The 17,084-nt window shown below is 42.0% G+C and overlaps 1 protein-coding gene across 15 annotated transcripts in view; it reads left to right on the top strand.

The window, feature by feature from the left end:
• The window catches only part of IKZF1 (IKAROS family zinc finger 1), a 70,297-nt gene that overhangs the window by 35,688 nt on the left and 17,525 nt on the right, over window positions 1-17,084 (top strand). For 12 of the 15 annotated variants that reach the window (XM_075744756.1, XM_075744761.1, XM_075744755.1 and 9 more), the window contains exon 4: window positions 16,182-16,442. The exons of the other annotated variants lie outside the window; for them this stretch is intronic. In XM_075744756.1, the coding sequence (XP_075600871.1) occupies window positions 16,182-16,442 (261 nt within the window). The remainder of the gene's footprint in view (window positions 1-16,181; window positions 16,443-17,084) is intronic. 15 annotated transcript variants of the gene reach the window in all.

Below are 17,084 nucleotides of genomic sequence, written 5' to 3'. Positions count from 1 at the left end.
AATAGTATTCTGGAGACCAGAGAGCAAATTTGTTTTTCTAATAGCTGCAGCAAAATAGTCTCGCGTGTTCTTCCAGGCTGCAGTGGGATTGGTTTGGTTCAAAGTACTCAGCTTTGTTTTAAACAATGTGTCTCTTTAGCTTGAAAAGCGAGATTGAAAAATATAAACCAGGTAAACATAAATAAATGAAGGATTTGGTGATGGCACACGAGGGAATAAAATAAATATTGGCAGCGAATGAATAAATAATTTTGGGAATCAGGAAATAATTAATTTCCTGACTTCTAACTAGTCTAGATCTTAGTACAGAGGAGCAATTCACTGTGTTGCCTGGACTTTTGGAAAAAGGGGAGGGCTGATTTCCAGCTCCATGCCTGATTTGTGCAGGCGGGAGTCCCGCAGGGGTCATGCCAGTGCAATGAGTGGAATCCCAGCCTGGTGCTGGCATGACGGAGCAGTGAGTGAGGCTGGTCCTGGGAGAGCGGGCAGCTAAGAGTCAAGTTGGGATATAAGCCCAAATTTCAGGGGGTCAAATCCATACTCTTGACCAGGCTTTTCTTTTTGCTGAGATGTTTCTGAAGATCTTTTGCATTACAAAAAAAAAAAAAAAAAAAAAAATTACTCTAGCAATTTGGTTTTGGAGTGAGATTTCACACCTCATAACTGAACATGTATGAGAAGTGCTACAAAGCTGAACTGGAGATGACACAGTTTTCAGTATTTAGTCATTTCCTACAAAAAAGTTACAGGCTGCGCTCCTCTCATGTTTCCTTTCTCAGACCACGGATAGCTTCTGCCATGCTGCCTGCAGTGTGGCGGGAAATTAAAAACTGGTTTGGTTTTTTTAAACAGCTTATGCTTTTTTTTTTTTTTCTTGAGGTAGTTGCCTTTGCGATTTTACATCTCTCTTGGAACAGAGTGGTAGCATGGGAAGAGGCCAGCTGAGGAAAAATATCATTCCTTTCCTGCTTCTGCATCATTAGTCTGAGAAAGAAAAAGCCTACTTTTTGACCTTGAGCAATTCCAGATAAGGGAGAGATGGCTGAGGGCTCCAGGCACTTGACATCCAGTACTTTATGGGTGTAACTGATGTTTATTAGGCTGGACAATAATTCTACCTTTGCATAATTCTGTAGGACACATCACAGATTATGGGTAGCATTTTCACAAATACTGAAGTGATGCAGCCTCTCAAGCTACAGCTGCTGCCTGCCCCATGGTCCCTAGTCACCTTCTGTGGGACACTTGCCACGAGGTTGACCAGTGCATGGCCAGATTTCAGCCTCATGTGTTTGTACACTTCAGAGGCATGTACCCAAATGCAGGAATCACTCTAGACAGCAACATAGCTTTTGAGTTTCCCCATTAAGAAAAAAAAAGTCTTATCCGCATCAAAAAAGAATCGAAAAATGTGCAGATAGGGAAGTAATGGCACATGATGGATTAAGTGTCTTTCCCATGGCCACACAGGAAGTCTGTGGCTGAGCTAGGAATTAAACCTAGATTTCCTCAGTCTACATCCAGTGCCCTGTCCCTCTTTGAGGCCATAAAATTTTGTTTGTTATCAAATTCTCTATAGGCTGAAGCAGAAAGCTACTGTTTGTGAGGAAGAGAATTATTAAAAAATAAGTACTATTCATAATTGGTGAGAAACTGAGAATAGCTCTGGACCAAGTCTTGCCCATTTCTATTGCTATTTAATGTTCTCTTTTTTCCAAGTTTACATCAGCATAAAAATCCCCTTTCAGTATTGCTCCTTAACCAAGCAAACTACTCATGCCTTTCCTTATGGTTAGGACTGCAGTAGAGGCCAGTCCTTAGTTGTTTCCAGCTGTCCTGGTTTAACAGTAAGTAGCATTATGACTGGATTGACAGGCAAATGACCATGTTGCTGCCTGTTTTGCCTGACATTTCTCATCCAAAATTAAATAGAAAAATTGCGTCCATTTGCTCAGGAGAACATCCATAGCAAAGTTCTCTCTTACAATACTCGTTTGACTTGACATAGCATTGTTTCTTGAACAGCCGAATGACTGGGTTTTGTCTTTGGAAATGCTGAACTGAATCAAGAGGGGCTCCACTGAAATTAAAACCAGACCAGAATTAGTAAAGCCAGAAGGTGGTGGGTCATGCCCCTCAAACCCAAAATATGCACCAGCCCTTCTCTGTAACAGGTAGAACATGACAAGCTAGGCAAAACCTTCACAATGGTCATAGTCCCTCTCACATACGTGTACGGGGGTTTTACACAGCTCGGTCACCCTGCCGTCCCTAGAAAAATAATGCAGTGTATAAACTATGGCGCTGTGAACTAGAGGTATTGGTGCTGTATCTGCAGGGAAGTGGAAGAGCAGAGCTGCAGGGTGGGACACGTGGTGCAGGTCTCCAACAGCTGTGATGTCTAAGGGGCTGCTGCCGTTCGCATGAGGGAGGACACTGCTGTCTCCTTCCTAGGCAGGTGAAGTCATCTCTCCTCTGTCCTGCACGTCTCAAAATACATTAACTTTAGCTGAAGAACTAAACACTGATCGAGTGGCCCAGAAGATATTTCCTAATTCACAGATAAATGGTAGGGAAAATAGCTGAGCCTGTTGATATTCTCTCTGCAAGAGTGTTTCAAAGTGAAGCCTCACTAATACCCATTTCTTATCACCTCGTGACAGCCTCCTTTGTGGGGGAATAGCCACAAATGGTTTTGAACAAGCTCTTCCAACAGGGTAGCTTTCATGCAGCGATGAACAAATAATTATACCACAGTACACCTTTGTGTAACACTCCTGTCTTCATTTACATGCGGGATTTCACCACTATCTTCCTGAGAAACTACCAAAGTCAGTTAGCCACCGGATAAGATAAAGACTGGAGCTTAACTCAAAATGGATGCATAACTATTAGAGTTGTGATATTTATAGGGGGTCATTTCTGAAGTTTTTACTTTCTACTCAGCCCTTTACAGACAAATTCTTGCTGAAAAGTCCCTGACAAATGGGAGAGTGTAAAAAGCTGGGTCCCGTTCTGTTCTTAAAGAGGTTCATGTTCTGGTTTGTATCTCTTTTGCCTGCAAATGGAGAAGAGAGAATTCTTCATGTCGATTTCAAACGCTTCCTGCTCCGGCCAAGTTTCGTTCTGAACGAGCGGGACAGAACGGTACATGATCTCAATGGAAGGACTTCCTAAGCTGTCTGCTCCATCCGCTGGCAGCCGAGCAGGATTGCCCAGTTAGGCAATCCCTATTCTGCTTTAGCCAATTTCCTTCTGTACTCTTCCATCACTCTGTCCTCCGTGGCTGCCTTCAGCAAATAAGACCATTGCCTAATCGAGCCTTCTCACCCTAAGGCTAGGCATTTTGAGGCCTTTTCTTCATGTTTGATTTCCCTCTTTTCTTTCTGAGAGCGATTTGAGGAGTGCCTCATCTTGGTTGATACGAAAATAAGGAGGAGGTGATGGTCAGTTCAGGTTTAGTGAAGTCCAGCTGCACGCAGAGCAGTACAGTTTGGTAACTGTCTTAAAGTAGGTGGGAAGGGGAATACAGGTCAAGTGGGCGAAAGTCTGAGAAGGAATAGTAATCTAGAAGATTGCTGCAGAGGCAGAAAAGGCTAAGCCTATATATTTTTTGATTGCTTTAAATTTTTTTCTGCTAAGCCACTAAGTACAATTCCTGGTCTGTGCTTCCCTTTCTGTCACTTCTCCATAATTCTTAGCATTTCAGTTGGGCTGCTGTCTCTCAGCTGCTTCCTCTTTTCCTGCTTTCCTATATTTCATTATTTGCCCTTCTTCCTCTTTGAGTACTTTTACAACAGAGTGAGGAGGATGTGGAAACCCAGTTACAGTATGACACACAAACTGCAGTGTCACAACTGCAGCTCTTGGTTTCACCTCTGGGAGTGTGCAGAAGCAGGTCAGGGTGGAGAGGCAGGAGTGGGGGGCCGAGGGAAAGAAGGGAGAGATTTATAAATAGGGAAGAGAAATGACAGGAAGTCACAAGGTTTCCAGCTTGGGAACTCGGGATAATGGCTGTCTACATAGTTTAAGATAATCCCAATCTGAATCATCACTGTGTCCTTAAATGCAAAGGAGAGATGGCAGTCTGTGCCAGTCTCAGGGTCTCCCACAATACTGCTGCCGCAGAGAAGATACAGCTCTGGCGTGTTGCTGAATTTGCCTGTAGAGACATAAGGGCTGAGCAGACGTCTAGGCCTGTGCTGTGCACAGCCCACAGCACTGCCCTTTCAACAACAAAAAAAGAAAAAAAAAAAACCCAAGAAAACCTAAAAAGGAAAAATCATTCTTAGTGCCCATATCTGTATGTGAAGTAGACCTTTAGAAGATGCCATCGATGAAAATAAGGAGGTGCTGTAGCTTTCTTGAGCTATCAGGCAGCTGGGAAAAGTCGCTCCCACAGCCTTTGCTCCAGCTACTTCCTAGGGCACCCATTAATTAGAGGTGGTTCTTTTGTCTTCGTCTTTCTCCTTTTCTCTTTTTTCTCTTTTCTTTTCTTTTCTTTTCTTTTATTTTCTTTTCTTTTCTTTTCTTTTCTTTTCTTTTCTTTTCTTTTCTTTTCTTTTCTTTTCTTTTCTTTTCTTTTCTTTTCTTTTCTTTTCTTTTTTCTTTTTTCTTTTCTTTTTTCTTTCTCTTTTCCATCTCTTGTCTTCTCTTTTTTTTTCTTTTGTTTAGGTTCTCCTAGAAGCCTTTCAACTTAGTTGATTTAAATTTGCATCATAGCAACTGGTGTAGGACTTGCTCCAAACTTCTAGGCCATGACAGATGCTAAGGAGATAAACAACTGTGGGTTGGGAGGAAATGGGTAATATGTCCAGACTGCTCTGTGTGTTTGTGGAAGGAGTTAGAGGAACAGTAGATAGAGGTTTCCTGTTAAGCCGGACAAGGGGGAAGCTGTGATGTTTCTCAGCTATGGCTGCGATTGGACTCAAGTTCAACAGCATTCTCAGTTTGGGTTTGCTGTTTCTCCACCCCCCCCATGAGAAGCTCAGGTTGTCTGAAAAATCTGAATGCCACTAAAAGTCAAGGAGACTTAAGCTCCCAAATCGTTTATGTACTTCAGAATTGCTCTCCACTGCTGCACAGTTGCTTGCAGTCTGTGGGATGCTGCAGTGGAACAAGGGTTTGATAGTCTCCCTCCGCTGCAGATTGGGAAGCAATGCCTGAACCGGCTCTAAGCTTTGAAACCAAAATATGCCAATACATGTCATTTTGTTAACTGCTTCTCCACTGATCAACTTACAGGCTATGACAAACAGAGTTTGTGAGGAGCTATCAAATGCCTGCCTGCATGTGCATGCTAAACGTAGGGTGGTCCTGATTTTCAGAGGTGACTGGATGGCCAGAATTCAGATATAGAGCTTGAGACAGTGGTCTGATTTTTCAGTGATCTGTTCTGGTAGTCTGATCCAGGCAGATCTATTTTCTGATAATCTAGTTTCATTAGTGTCTGAAGTTGGAGAGTCCCAAAACATTAGTTGCTTTTGTAAAAATCTTTTGTTGATGGACAAATATTAAAATAATTGGTAGTCATATTGAAATGAGTGGAAGAGTTTAGAGAAATTCAAGCAGTATTTGAATACTGGTTAAACCATTTTAGATTATTCTGTTCTATACCTCAGCCAGAAATGGAGGCCTTAATGGAAGACTTTCTGTATGTAGGTTTCTCCTGTTCATAATAGTCAGTTTTGGGCTATTTATAACAACTTAGTCTAGAGTGGTGCTATTGGAGACCATTTAATTCAACAACTATTATTTTGAAAGCCTTTTCCCTTGAAGCTCTGCCAGCTACATGTCAGCTTGGATGCTTTGTTTATCTATCCATGTTAAGAAAACGGTTGTGTTTTGATGTAAGATAGTGATACTCAGCATGGTGATTGTGACTGTTTGAAGATTGTGATCTTGACCGCGTTTCCAGTGAGTTTCAAATGTCAGATTACTCGTTCAAGAGAGCGGTAAAATAATTTTAAAACACCCTTTTACATTCACCAGCCTTAAGCATTGCTGAAGATCTGTTCAGGGTTTGAGGAAGCTGCACATGAGTGGATTGCCATATTGGCCTTTCTCCTCTGGAGGCATGATGATACCTGCACCAGAAACCCAACTACACCTCAGCTTGGAGTTCCCTTCTGCGGCATGGTTCCTTTCTGATTTTGGAGATACTCTTCAGGACAGAAATAGGGACTCCTAAATTCAATAGTTTTAAATCACAGTTGATGTGTGCTTGCAGAGCAGAGCTAGAAAGTTCAGCTAGGACGCTGTTCCTGATGTAGGATCTTTCACATATAGCAAATTTACATATAGCAAATGAACTTCTGTCATATTTTTCCCATCTTTCTGAGAAACTGGGAAGTTTTTAAAAATCTCTCCTTCTTTTTAAGTCAGCTGTTGAAGCAAGCTAGTGAAATGTAGGGTTTTCCTCTTACCGTTGTGTTCAAAGGCCAAGGAAACAGTATACAACTTCACAATTGTTGGATGCCTCACAGAACAGGCATCCAACGTCAGGCATGACTTCTCATAGCGCTAATACGGTTAAGGTTGCATTCTCTTCAGGGAAAGGAAGGAGGGCTTGTTTTTCCTGAGGTAAAAGCAAGGAGACAGCAGACATGAAAAATGGCTAAGGAAGTGAGGAAAGACAAGAAGTCTTTTAAAAATGTGGACTGCACTGAGTTTGCAGACTTTCAGAATGATCCAGATCTCTGGGAGTCTCCCAGCATTGTTTGGGGTTTCTCACCATTTTAGCACAGAGGATTAATTGCCTGAGGGGGACTCCAGGTTCCTGTAGCAAAGCGTTGGCTGCAATACATGGTGGGAAAGAATTAATTTTGCCCTGATATTTTTCTCCTCAGGAATTACCTCGTATGTCTGCATTCAGATAATTTCTGTAGGATTTGTGTAGAACAATTTATGCCTCTTCCCCAGAAGATGTAGATTAGGATTTCCTTTCACTGGACTGTTGAGCACGCTGTAATCAGGTAAACATCAGCTTACATTGCAAAACCTTCTGGCAAAATTTCTACAACCCAAAAAGAAAAAAATTCAATAGCTCGGATGGATACTTCTAGAAAAATAACTGAGCACTCAGGATTAACATGATCTAAAGTAGGCTACCTCAGGATTACCTTCTTTGCACAGTCCTGAGAGAGATCATCTACTTTATCACTCATAAAGCGATGACTACATTTGATCTGCTTTAGTCTGAAATAAAGTTTCAGTATCCCTTGGGGGTTTTTTCCCCTGTCCGGTGAGGGGGACACAGAAGACACTGTTCTGCAATTTTTTTATGAGGCAGCAAAATAAGAAAATTGTCATAAAGCATTCCCTCTCAAGTACTGAAATAGCAAGGTTCCTCTCCATTTCATCCTCTGACCTCTTCTCGAAAGAGGAGACTGACAGTACACAGCCCTGGCACAGCACCCATAGGCACCTCCCCAAACCTAAACACAGCTGCTTGGTCTGATTTTAGATCTACTGACCCTTTGACAGCTGGGGAACTATCAACACTTGCATAAAATAGCCCTCAAGACATCATCACAGTAGCTAAACAGTCCCTGGTAAAAGTCCCTGCATCCGTCTCGTTGGCAGCGAAGGCCCAGCACATTAAATGTTCACTTGGACTTGCAAGAGCCTGATCCGGAGCCAGGGCAGCTCTGTGCCATGCCGGGGACAAAATTAAAGACGTGTAAGCAGCTCACTGAGCTGGAGCATGAAAAGGGGAAGGTTTGCAAGGGCTAACTTTGCATTCAGGGCAAGGAAAATTTAGGTGCTCTGAAGCAATATACAAAACAGTTCATGTCCCTGCCTGTCCCTGTGCCTCCCCACGCTGGCTGCACAGCGAGCCCAGGAGCTGCGTCCTCTCCTTCCTACCGCAGATCGGAGGGCATTTCGTTGCTCCCAAGCGGTAGCTTGCTTCTGCGGGGTAACGACTGCCATCTTCAGCTGGTACAGGTGTGACTGATACCCGCTGTAAGTGTTCAGATTTCACAAGGTTTTCTCTTGGTCAGGCAGGTTTAAATTCCCCTGTCTAACTACAGTTCACACCATTTGTACGTATCTGATCACCTTAAATGTGTAGCTGTGCTTTACTCACTGTATTTCTGCATTTGTTAAGCCCTTTGCTTTGGCTAGGGATCCCCACAGTAACCGCTGGGTTTGCAGCAGGGTAAGGACATCTTCCAGCCATGACAGCATGGCTTCATGCAAGAACCTGCCTGTCTCTCCCATCTGTGAGGAGCTTCTTTGGTCTCCCCATTAAATCTCAGCGCAGTCGCTCCTCTTCTCCAAAACACTAATCTTTGCGGGTGCACGCTCTTTTCTCCCAGGCTGCCGCATGCGACTGCCATTAGCTACAATTTTGTTGCATTAGTTGAGGACAGGTTAACACCCATTAATTTCACCAAAGAGTGCTTTGTGGAAGGATTAGAGAGGGGGGATGCCTTATAAATGCTGTGCGAGGAAGAGCATAAGCCTCAACGTTTATGCCTATAGCATTTGTAGAGAACGCAGCTTCACAGGCGCCAGACTCGGCACGTAAGCACGTGCGTCCACACAGATATACCTGTGTGAGCCAGGGATGTTTTCATATATGGTAGTGTTTTTACCTCACTGTTGTGTATTGTTACTTGAGGTTACTTTGCTTTTTAAAAATTTCTTGCTAAATGCCCTTTTGCTACTTCCTCATCCTTTAATGCCTACATTAAAAAAAATCTTCTGGAAGCAGAAGAGACAAAGACACTGAGGATGAGAAGCTCTGTTCTTGCCATCATTTGTCAGCAAGCCTTTCCTTCCAGTCTGAAAATCTTCCCAGCTTACTTCTCAAAACAGAAAAGTGTCAGTAAAGTCTGTTACCAGCAAGCCTGCAGCAGTTCCCTTAGCTTCTCCATCATGCAGCCAGTAAAAGACGCAGAGCACTTTGTATAGAGGAAGCATGGGTTACACAGACATGTGGAACTTGAGAAATAGGTTTAGCATGGCTTTTCTTGATAATGCTCTTTCTCTCACCTTTAAAATTTAGTTTTACTGGTAATTCAGATGATGAACATCAAGGAGCCAGGTAGTTAACAGTCCTTTGAAAAAAACAATGTGAATCCAGTACAAAATGTACACAAGACAATATATATGAACTAGATCAACCCCTTGGCTCGGTTACAGATCGTTTCCTGCTGAAACACAAATTCAGAAAGATACTTGAAAAGCACCTAGCTTCCAGTGCGTGAGTAGATTTCAGGGGCATTACTTGAATCTGTCTTTAACCTGTCCATCTTTACTGGTGCATTAGAGGATTCCCACAGGTAACTAACAGGAGGTTACTGGGTGTCTGCACCACGGAGCAAAAGCCACTTTTTGTACTGAGAGAGGACACAACCTTTTTTCATTTTGTTCACTTGTTTGCATTCCCTACAGTTTGATCTCATTGCAGTCCCCCGGAAAAACCATGCTGATGTGTTTTGCAGTGCAGTGAGCGCAGCTCTGCGCCGCTGAAGCGGAGCCATGCGTGGGGCAGGCACGCTGGGCACCTCCCCGCGGGCAGCAGCCCGGCACTGGGAGGAAATGGCAGCGGCGGGTGATGGCATGGGTGGAGCTCCTCACACCGGTTGTCCCGTGGGAGATAGCTTATCTGGGGACGCCTGTGTTTCTGGAATAATATACATTTGATTGAAAGCCAAAATTAGAGTAGGGAAGAAATTGGCTGCCAAGGGCTGATTGGCGTTTGGAGTCAAAGGAGGGGCAGCACGGACCCCGCGGGGAGGATCTCCTTATCCGTCGGCACCAGTCTGCTCTACCTGCAGGTGTACCCAGAAGAGCTACTGCTCTGCTTTCTGTTATTTTTGTTTCCCTTTAAAAAGCCAGCTGAGAGCCTCTCATTAAGAGCCCTTCATTTTTTATCTGTTGCCCCCCCCTTCGCCACGTTGCAGCCTGTGGTAAAGACTTCAGCTCTCTCGAGCAAAACGATAAGGTGCCGGCACCACGTTGCTGAGCCTCAGACCTTCGCCTCCCGCGGTGCTAGTGGTCTCTCTGTCCTGTGACCTGGTGAATGCTGGGTCCTCTTTTAACAGAAGCCCGACATAACAGCTTGTGCAACGTGGGCTGCATACAGCCTCTTTTATTTATTGACGTGTTTCCTTTTGTTCGTAGCAATGAAGTCGCATTGTAGGCTCTAACTTTTTAGGCAATTCTGAGCTGCCTCTAACTGTCAGCATTTTACACAAGCAGACACCACAAATGCGTGATTAACTGGGCTATGCATGTAGAAAATGCATGATTAACTGGGCTATGCATGTGCTACGTGTAGAAAGGAGAGGGCAAACCAGTCATTTTTAAGAGCACTCGGATGCATCTGCTTTTTCTGTAGCTAAATACTAGTTAGTTTGAATCAGTGCCACCTATGTGGCACTATGTTGTGTTGCATCTTCTGAATTTTACTGAAGAAGGGCTGAGGCCATTGCATAACTAATCATGGGTGCTCTGCCCAGACCTTTTGTTGGCCTTTTCTACACCTACACGATTCTTCATGTCACTTCAGATACTCATAAAGGAAAGATACTATTAATGGAAACATAATGTAAGTTAAAGAACTGGTCTTTGTTGTTGTCAAGCCTAGCCAGTCAATACTGGCTCCTTAAATATTCTGCGGACAAACAACTTGCTTGGGTGCCTTACGTTTCTGAGAATGGCATCCTCCACCCGCAGTGCTCCTATGTGGTGACAACAGAGCTGATGCCATAGTACATTACCATGATGTAAAAAGAGAAGGGGGAAGGTTTGGATTTCAGGTCATAGCCAAGTGCTAGAATTTGGTGCACTGTAATAAAACAGAATAGCTGTTATGTCTTACATCAGAAATAACAGCTGGAATTGCTGGCAATATTATGTTTTCTGGTTTTTGCACCTATGTAAACAGGAAGAGATCCTGGCTGCTTTTGTTGACGCATGTTGGCATGCTGAGATGTTTTAATTTGGCCTGATAGGCCTTTTTCATCTTATTCTGTCTTTTTAGCAACATTTTCTATAATTCTTTAGAAAGTATGGTGTTAAAGGTTTTCTCCTCCTCACTGTAAGAGTGCTAATCCGCTGTTCAAATCATCTGGGTAGTGTGGCAGCTTCATGTCACCGCCACTTGAATAGTTTTGGTGCCTTCATGAACAACTCTTGTTGGACTTTAAAGCTACCATTTAAACATCAACTAACATCAACAAAATACTTCTGACTTGTCTTGGAATAACAAATGAGCCATTTAAATAAAAAATTACATGCACCCAAATTATTCGAAGCAACTTGAAGAGAGGTCTTTTTTTTTTGTAGCTGTTGGCTGCAAAGTACAAGCAAGTCATTACATAGACCAAAAATCATATTATCATGGTTATTTTCAAAGAAAGGCTAAAGGATAACTTTTTAAAGGCAGGTGTATGCCACAAGATGCAGTTAAGTACCTTCTGGGATAAAAGTACTAAAGATGCTCAAATCCATTAAAAATTAAAGGAAGTTAGGGAACTCTATTGTTAAAATGCCCCAGAAGCTTTAGTGTGATTTATCTTTCTCTGTTACTCTCTAAATTCCTTTGATAGCCAGGTCTTATGCTTTTTACTTCTTTAAAAATCCCACTGGAGAATATTATGAGTTGGGAGGTGAATGCCAGCTTCCAGATGGGATTTTGGCCCAGGTACTTAAGCCTGTGCTGGTGCCAAAGTCTCACAAAACTGGGAGGATTTTACATCTGGGAGGAAGTCCCATAGGTATAAGAGAAGGTAAATTGGCAATGGATTGAAAACAAATTACTAATTCTTCATATGCCTTTTTTTCCAGCTGCCTATTTCTCTGTCCTTTAAAACCCACCCTCCACATCCTCTTTCCTGGGAGGTCTGTTTGGTTTCTCCTTTCTCCCTGCTACCAGCTCCTGACTCTGCAGAACGCCTCCCTTCCCTCTCCACATTGCTCAACTCTTTCCAGGGAAGTGTGACTTTGTCTCCCCACCCTCCGTCCTGCCTTCCCAACTGTCCCAGCCTGAGTCTTATGCTGAGCCAGCTATACTGCTTTTCAGTGATAAATCATGTCGTCACCCCTTTCCCTTTTGACCTGTCAATTCTTTTTTTTCCTTTTTTTTTTTTTCCCCAAGACTTGCATAAACCACCTTTAACTGTAGAATACAGAACAGTCTTTGTAATATAAATTTCAAATGCTTTTCAGAAAATACTGAGTGAAGCTCCCAGTAAATATCAGAGAGCACAAGAGACCCACCCAGTGCCCGGCTTTTGGGTAATTTTTCCACGCTATGGGTAGATAACAAGTAAAGGGGGCAGAGCTATCAGTTCAGTGACACTGGTGCACTCCACACGCCTTGCACAAAAAAAGGGTTTGGATTAAACTCCTCTGAATTGCACTAATGTGTACAGAGTAAAATACAGAGCCTTTTAAGGTCATCTGCAACCAAACTGAAGTAAATTAATTAATGAGTACTGTCTTAATGGTGTTAGAAGAGCCAATGAGAAATTATTACCGTGAATTATTGTGAGGCTAATTAATGTCTGCATGTATGCGTACATAGATATGGATGTGCACAGAAATTAATTCTATAAAGACTATAGCAAGTATGTGTTTAAGAAACCTGTACAAAAGCTGTGTTCTTGATCAGTGGGTCTGAAAAGTCCAGTTCCCAGTATTTGTCACATCATCACTGCTCCAAGAGTGATTTTCCCCACTGTAGCAAGGGAGGGACAGGAACCTCACTCACAAAAGAAATAGAAAACACTGTTGATTTTTATTTTCTGTCTAAGTCTCCAGATAAAAAGTTGTATAGCCTGCCTTCCCATTTCTCATTCAGATTTAATAAAAATCCTTAGTATTTCTACTGGAGTGATTTCTCTCTCCTGTTTTTTCCTCTACATCTACATCTACAATTTCCCTAGTTTTCATTAGGAAAATAGATTTGCAAAAAGTGCTAAGTTTGAACATGAAGAGATTTTGTTTGTCAATTAGACCTATAAATTCTCCGTGAGGACCTGGAGGTGAGGTGGATGGCCTCACCGTCCACCAGCTATCACTGGCAAAGGGAGCCCCACACCTGAACCGAGCCCCTGCCGTGAGCTGCGCTGCCGAATGGACGCCGTGTGGGAGCATCCTGGATGCTCGACCCCGTCTGTGTGGGGACAGTCATTGAGCAGCACAGCAACACGGCAGTCCAGGGGCATAGCTGCAGAGAGCTTTAGAGAAGATTGACTAGATCAATATCCCTGTCACTGCTTATGTCAAGTGATGAACTCCATCATTACTTGTATCAGCGTGCCCCATGGCATGTTAATTTGCACTTGGCTACTCATGATAAGCAGGGTATAGTGTGTTTGTGCAGCTACTTTTGTGTGGATATATTATTAGGACAAGCCTTAGAAATACAAATATGCCAGTATACACAATAATACATATATATATAAAATTGAATTCCCTCTTCTTCCATTGCATAAGACCAGCAGGTGTGAGAAGAAAACAATGCAATTTCACTCTTTATAACCGCAGTGAATAGAAACAAGGACGTATAAAGAAGAGATCTCTCTCACACAAAGAGGGCATGTTGGCAAAAAAAAAGTCCTGAGAGGAAGCTTGCACTGTAGGGGCCCGCGGTTTGGCTGGGGGGGCAGGAGAAGGCTGGGTTAGGTGCTCTGCTCCCGTTGACCCTTTTGAGACACGTTAGCAGAAGTTCCTCGTGACTTCAGCAGGAGTTAACCTGCGAGCAAGGGGAATACCCAGGAGAGGTTATGCATTTAGAAAATATGATAAAACTTGTTGGATGCTTTGGAAGAAAAGGGCATTTTTGCAAATGCGAATTGTTCTGGGCAGGTCAGGATTCCCCTGCCAGCTGTCCTGCTGCCTGTTCCTGCTTCATCCTAAACTGCTTGTGTTGCTTCTGTGATGATAGTTCTGTCTTTCTCCTAGGTATTTCTCTTATAGCAATAATGCCATCTTCTTTTACATTTACTGCTAGCAGTACCACAAACCAGCATCCTGTTTGCCTTCTTTATTGCAGCTGCATACGGGGCAGAAGGCTTTAGGGACTTTCATGCAATAATTCCCAAATCTTTTTCCCGTAAGTATACTGCAAACTCAGCTCACTACAGAGCATTTCCATCTAGTTCCTACTTTTATAATTTTTGTTTGTGTCATTTCGCTTCTCAGTAATGTACATTTGTCTGCATATGCTACCAAAGAGCTTAAGTAGTCTGATCTTTTTGCTTTGTTCACATGTATTTTGTTTTAACTTAACATAAAGCCTATTTCAAAAGCCACCTTCTCCAAATCTCTGGCAGGCAAGGAGCTTGTAATTGTTATGTATAAATATATTTACATTCAAATTATTATTCTTATAATTAAGAGGAAAAAATTGGTGTGTGAATTATGGAAAAATTGTCATATGCACAAGCTAAATAGTGCTATTGCTTCCATTTGCTGTGGTGAAAACAGCAGTCCAGTAAATATGCAGAATAGTGTAGATCACTTCTGTTTAGCTAGTCATAACATCTTTGTAAATCACTGTTTGGTCATTGATTATATTTTTTGCATATCTCTAAATTATTCCCCTTTTTAGGGCATACATTTTAAAGAAAAAACTGCTATTTATGATGTGTGTTTATTCTGTCTTGCATATGATTTCTATTAAAAATGCAATATTGGAAAAATCATTAAAATGCCTAGATTGGTAGACTTTATAAAAGGTGTCCAGTCAGGCAGTGCTCAGAAATGTGAACACCTTTACACTCAATGCGTCTCCCAGTAGGATTTTGAGGCAGATGATACTCTTGTCAGTCACATCCGTGCAATCCTCCTGGGATGCCTGGGAGGTTGCAGGGTGTAGCAGAGAAGAGTTTGTCAAACCTTTCAATTTCAAATGAATGTCAAGGTCTTTCATCTCTTGAGGTAATTATTGCCCATAGCTTAATTATGTCATTGCTACACCATCACTTATGAATAAGCTACCATGAAACTACTGTTCCACAAAAGGACAAGTCCTGGTCTTTACTGTGTGAAACAGACCCTTGGTGTACTCAGCCAGCCACTAAAGTAAATGCTCTCCTTTTTGGGGTGGGCTGGGGTGAAGAAGAGGTTTTTCACTGAAAGGAAAGTAAGATTGGGGGCAATGAAATGGGCTTTTTCAGCCTAATGAAGAACTGTTTTTTCACCAAAATCATCAAATTAGAAAAGAGGTAAAATAACTGTAAAGATTTTTTATTCTATGCAAAAGTCATACAGTCCTGTGGAGAGAACAGGAATGAATACTGACATTAACTGATCTGAATCTTGGCCCTTTTTCATAACATTTCGGTTTCCCGTGTTCATATCAGATCAAATCTACCACTTTACGTGTTATCACATGTAGTGAGGCTATGCCCAATTTACACCTGAATTATTCTTCTAGGTGCAATCAGTTGTCACCTATGGGATTATAACACAAAGGACTTAGCCAATAAAGTCAAGACAGTTCTCTCACCCACCTTTGTTGATTTGACTGTTTTTTAATAATAGCTCACGGCTGTAGAGATCCTCTCCTCTTACTCAGTGATCCTAATCCTGCTGTCCTAAAAACACAATTATCACTCCTATAATTTCCTGTAATGCCAGTTCTTGCTCTTAAATTCTTTCTTCTATCCTTCCCCACTGTGGTTTCTTTATCAATGTTTGTACTCTTTGCTTTCCCATTGTCCTTGCTTACGCCATAGAACTGCAAACCAAGTATTTGGATTCAGTACAACCCTCAGGATCTTCCTGCCAAGTGGAGAATGTTGTATTTTCAGTTAATTTTCATCCATTGTCTTTGATGAGTTACTTTCACAATTGTTTTGGACAAATCCATGTGAAGTGGATTCATTTTAAGTTTCATTCCAATTAGCCTGAATTGTCAAAATGAATATTACAAACACAGAAAATCTCGGAGTGACCTAGGAATAGACTTGCAATGTTGTTTGAGTTCCCAGCTCCCTGGATGCTTCGTATTTGTCTTACTGATATTCACTGTTCATTGCTCCATGTGTTACAATTTTATTAGATTGCCCATGGAAATGTAGTCGTGTTTGTAGCTTTTGTTATTTAGGTATATTGTACATGCTGTTTAGAAGTTATCTCCTTTGATGTGATTGTTTCTCTGCCACCATATTTATTCTGTAACAAAACTGAGTGGCATCCTGTATTGTTTTTTTCAGCCGGTAATATTAAAATAGAGACTCAGAGTGATGAAGAGAATGGGCGTGCCTGTGAAATGAATGGGGAAGAATGTGCGGAGGATTTACGAATGCTTGATACCTCGGGAGAGAAAATGAATGGCTCACACAATGGCCCAGGCAGCAAGGCTATGTCAGGAGTTGGAGGCATTCGACTTCCTAACGGAAAGCTAAAATGTGATATCTGTGGGATAATTTGCATCGGTCCCAATGTGCTCATGGTTCACAAACGAAGCCACACTGGTAAGGCCTGCCATAGTTTTTCCTTTAGTTGACAAGAACTGGCCACATATTAGGAACTATTATTTTCTGTATCATGCACATGTTCCCTCTTGTAAGATAATGCAGCATCAGTGGGCATTTGGAACTCGGTTATTTTGTTACGCCATTTCGGACAGCACAGGAATTGAGATTTCCTCTTGATGGAAGTCCATCCACTGGGCTAGAAATTGTGCAGTTTGTTTGGTTTAAAGCTACATGAAAAATTCAGATTTTAAAAAAAAAAAAAAAGAAATCTAGTTTAATTTCTAAGAAATTTCTAAGAATTGCTGAAGAAAAAAATGTTTGTGGCTAACTCTGAAATCAACCCAGTTCTAATGTTTCCAACAATGCAACAAAGCTCATTATGGATCAGTGATTATGAAAGTGATTGGCAAAATAAATGTTAAGGGAACTGTACTGCCAGTCTTAGTAAAAAAAAGTAATTAGCAATTTTATGTCAAATGTTTCATGAAGTAAAACCAAGTATTGTCGCTGGTCAAATCTGGACCAAAGGGTTTCCTCTGGGACACTGAAAGAATTGCGTAAAGATGTTGTGCGCCATAGGGATGGCTTTTTATTATACAGTGCCATGAATCTTCTTGCCTCAATTTTCTAATTCTAAAT

Source organism: Balearica regulorum, chromosome 2 (genome assembly GCF_011004875.1).
Source record: "Balearica regulorum gibbericeps isolate bBalReg1 chromosome 2, bBalReg1.pri, whole genome shotgun sequence".
In the NCBI taxonomy this organism is placed as follows: Eukaryota; Metazoa; Chordata; class Aves; order Gruiformes; family Gruidae; genus Balearica; species Balearica regulorum.
This window is presented reverse-complemented; position numbering and strand designations above follow the sequence as displayed.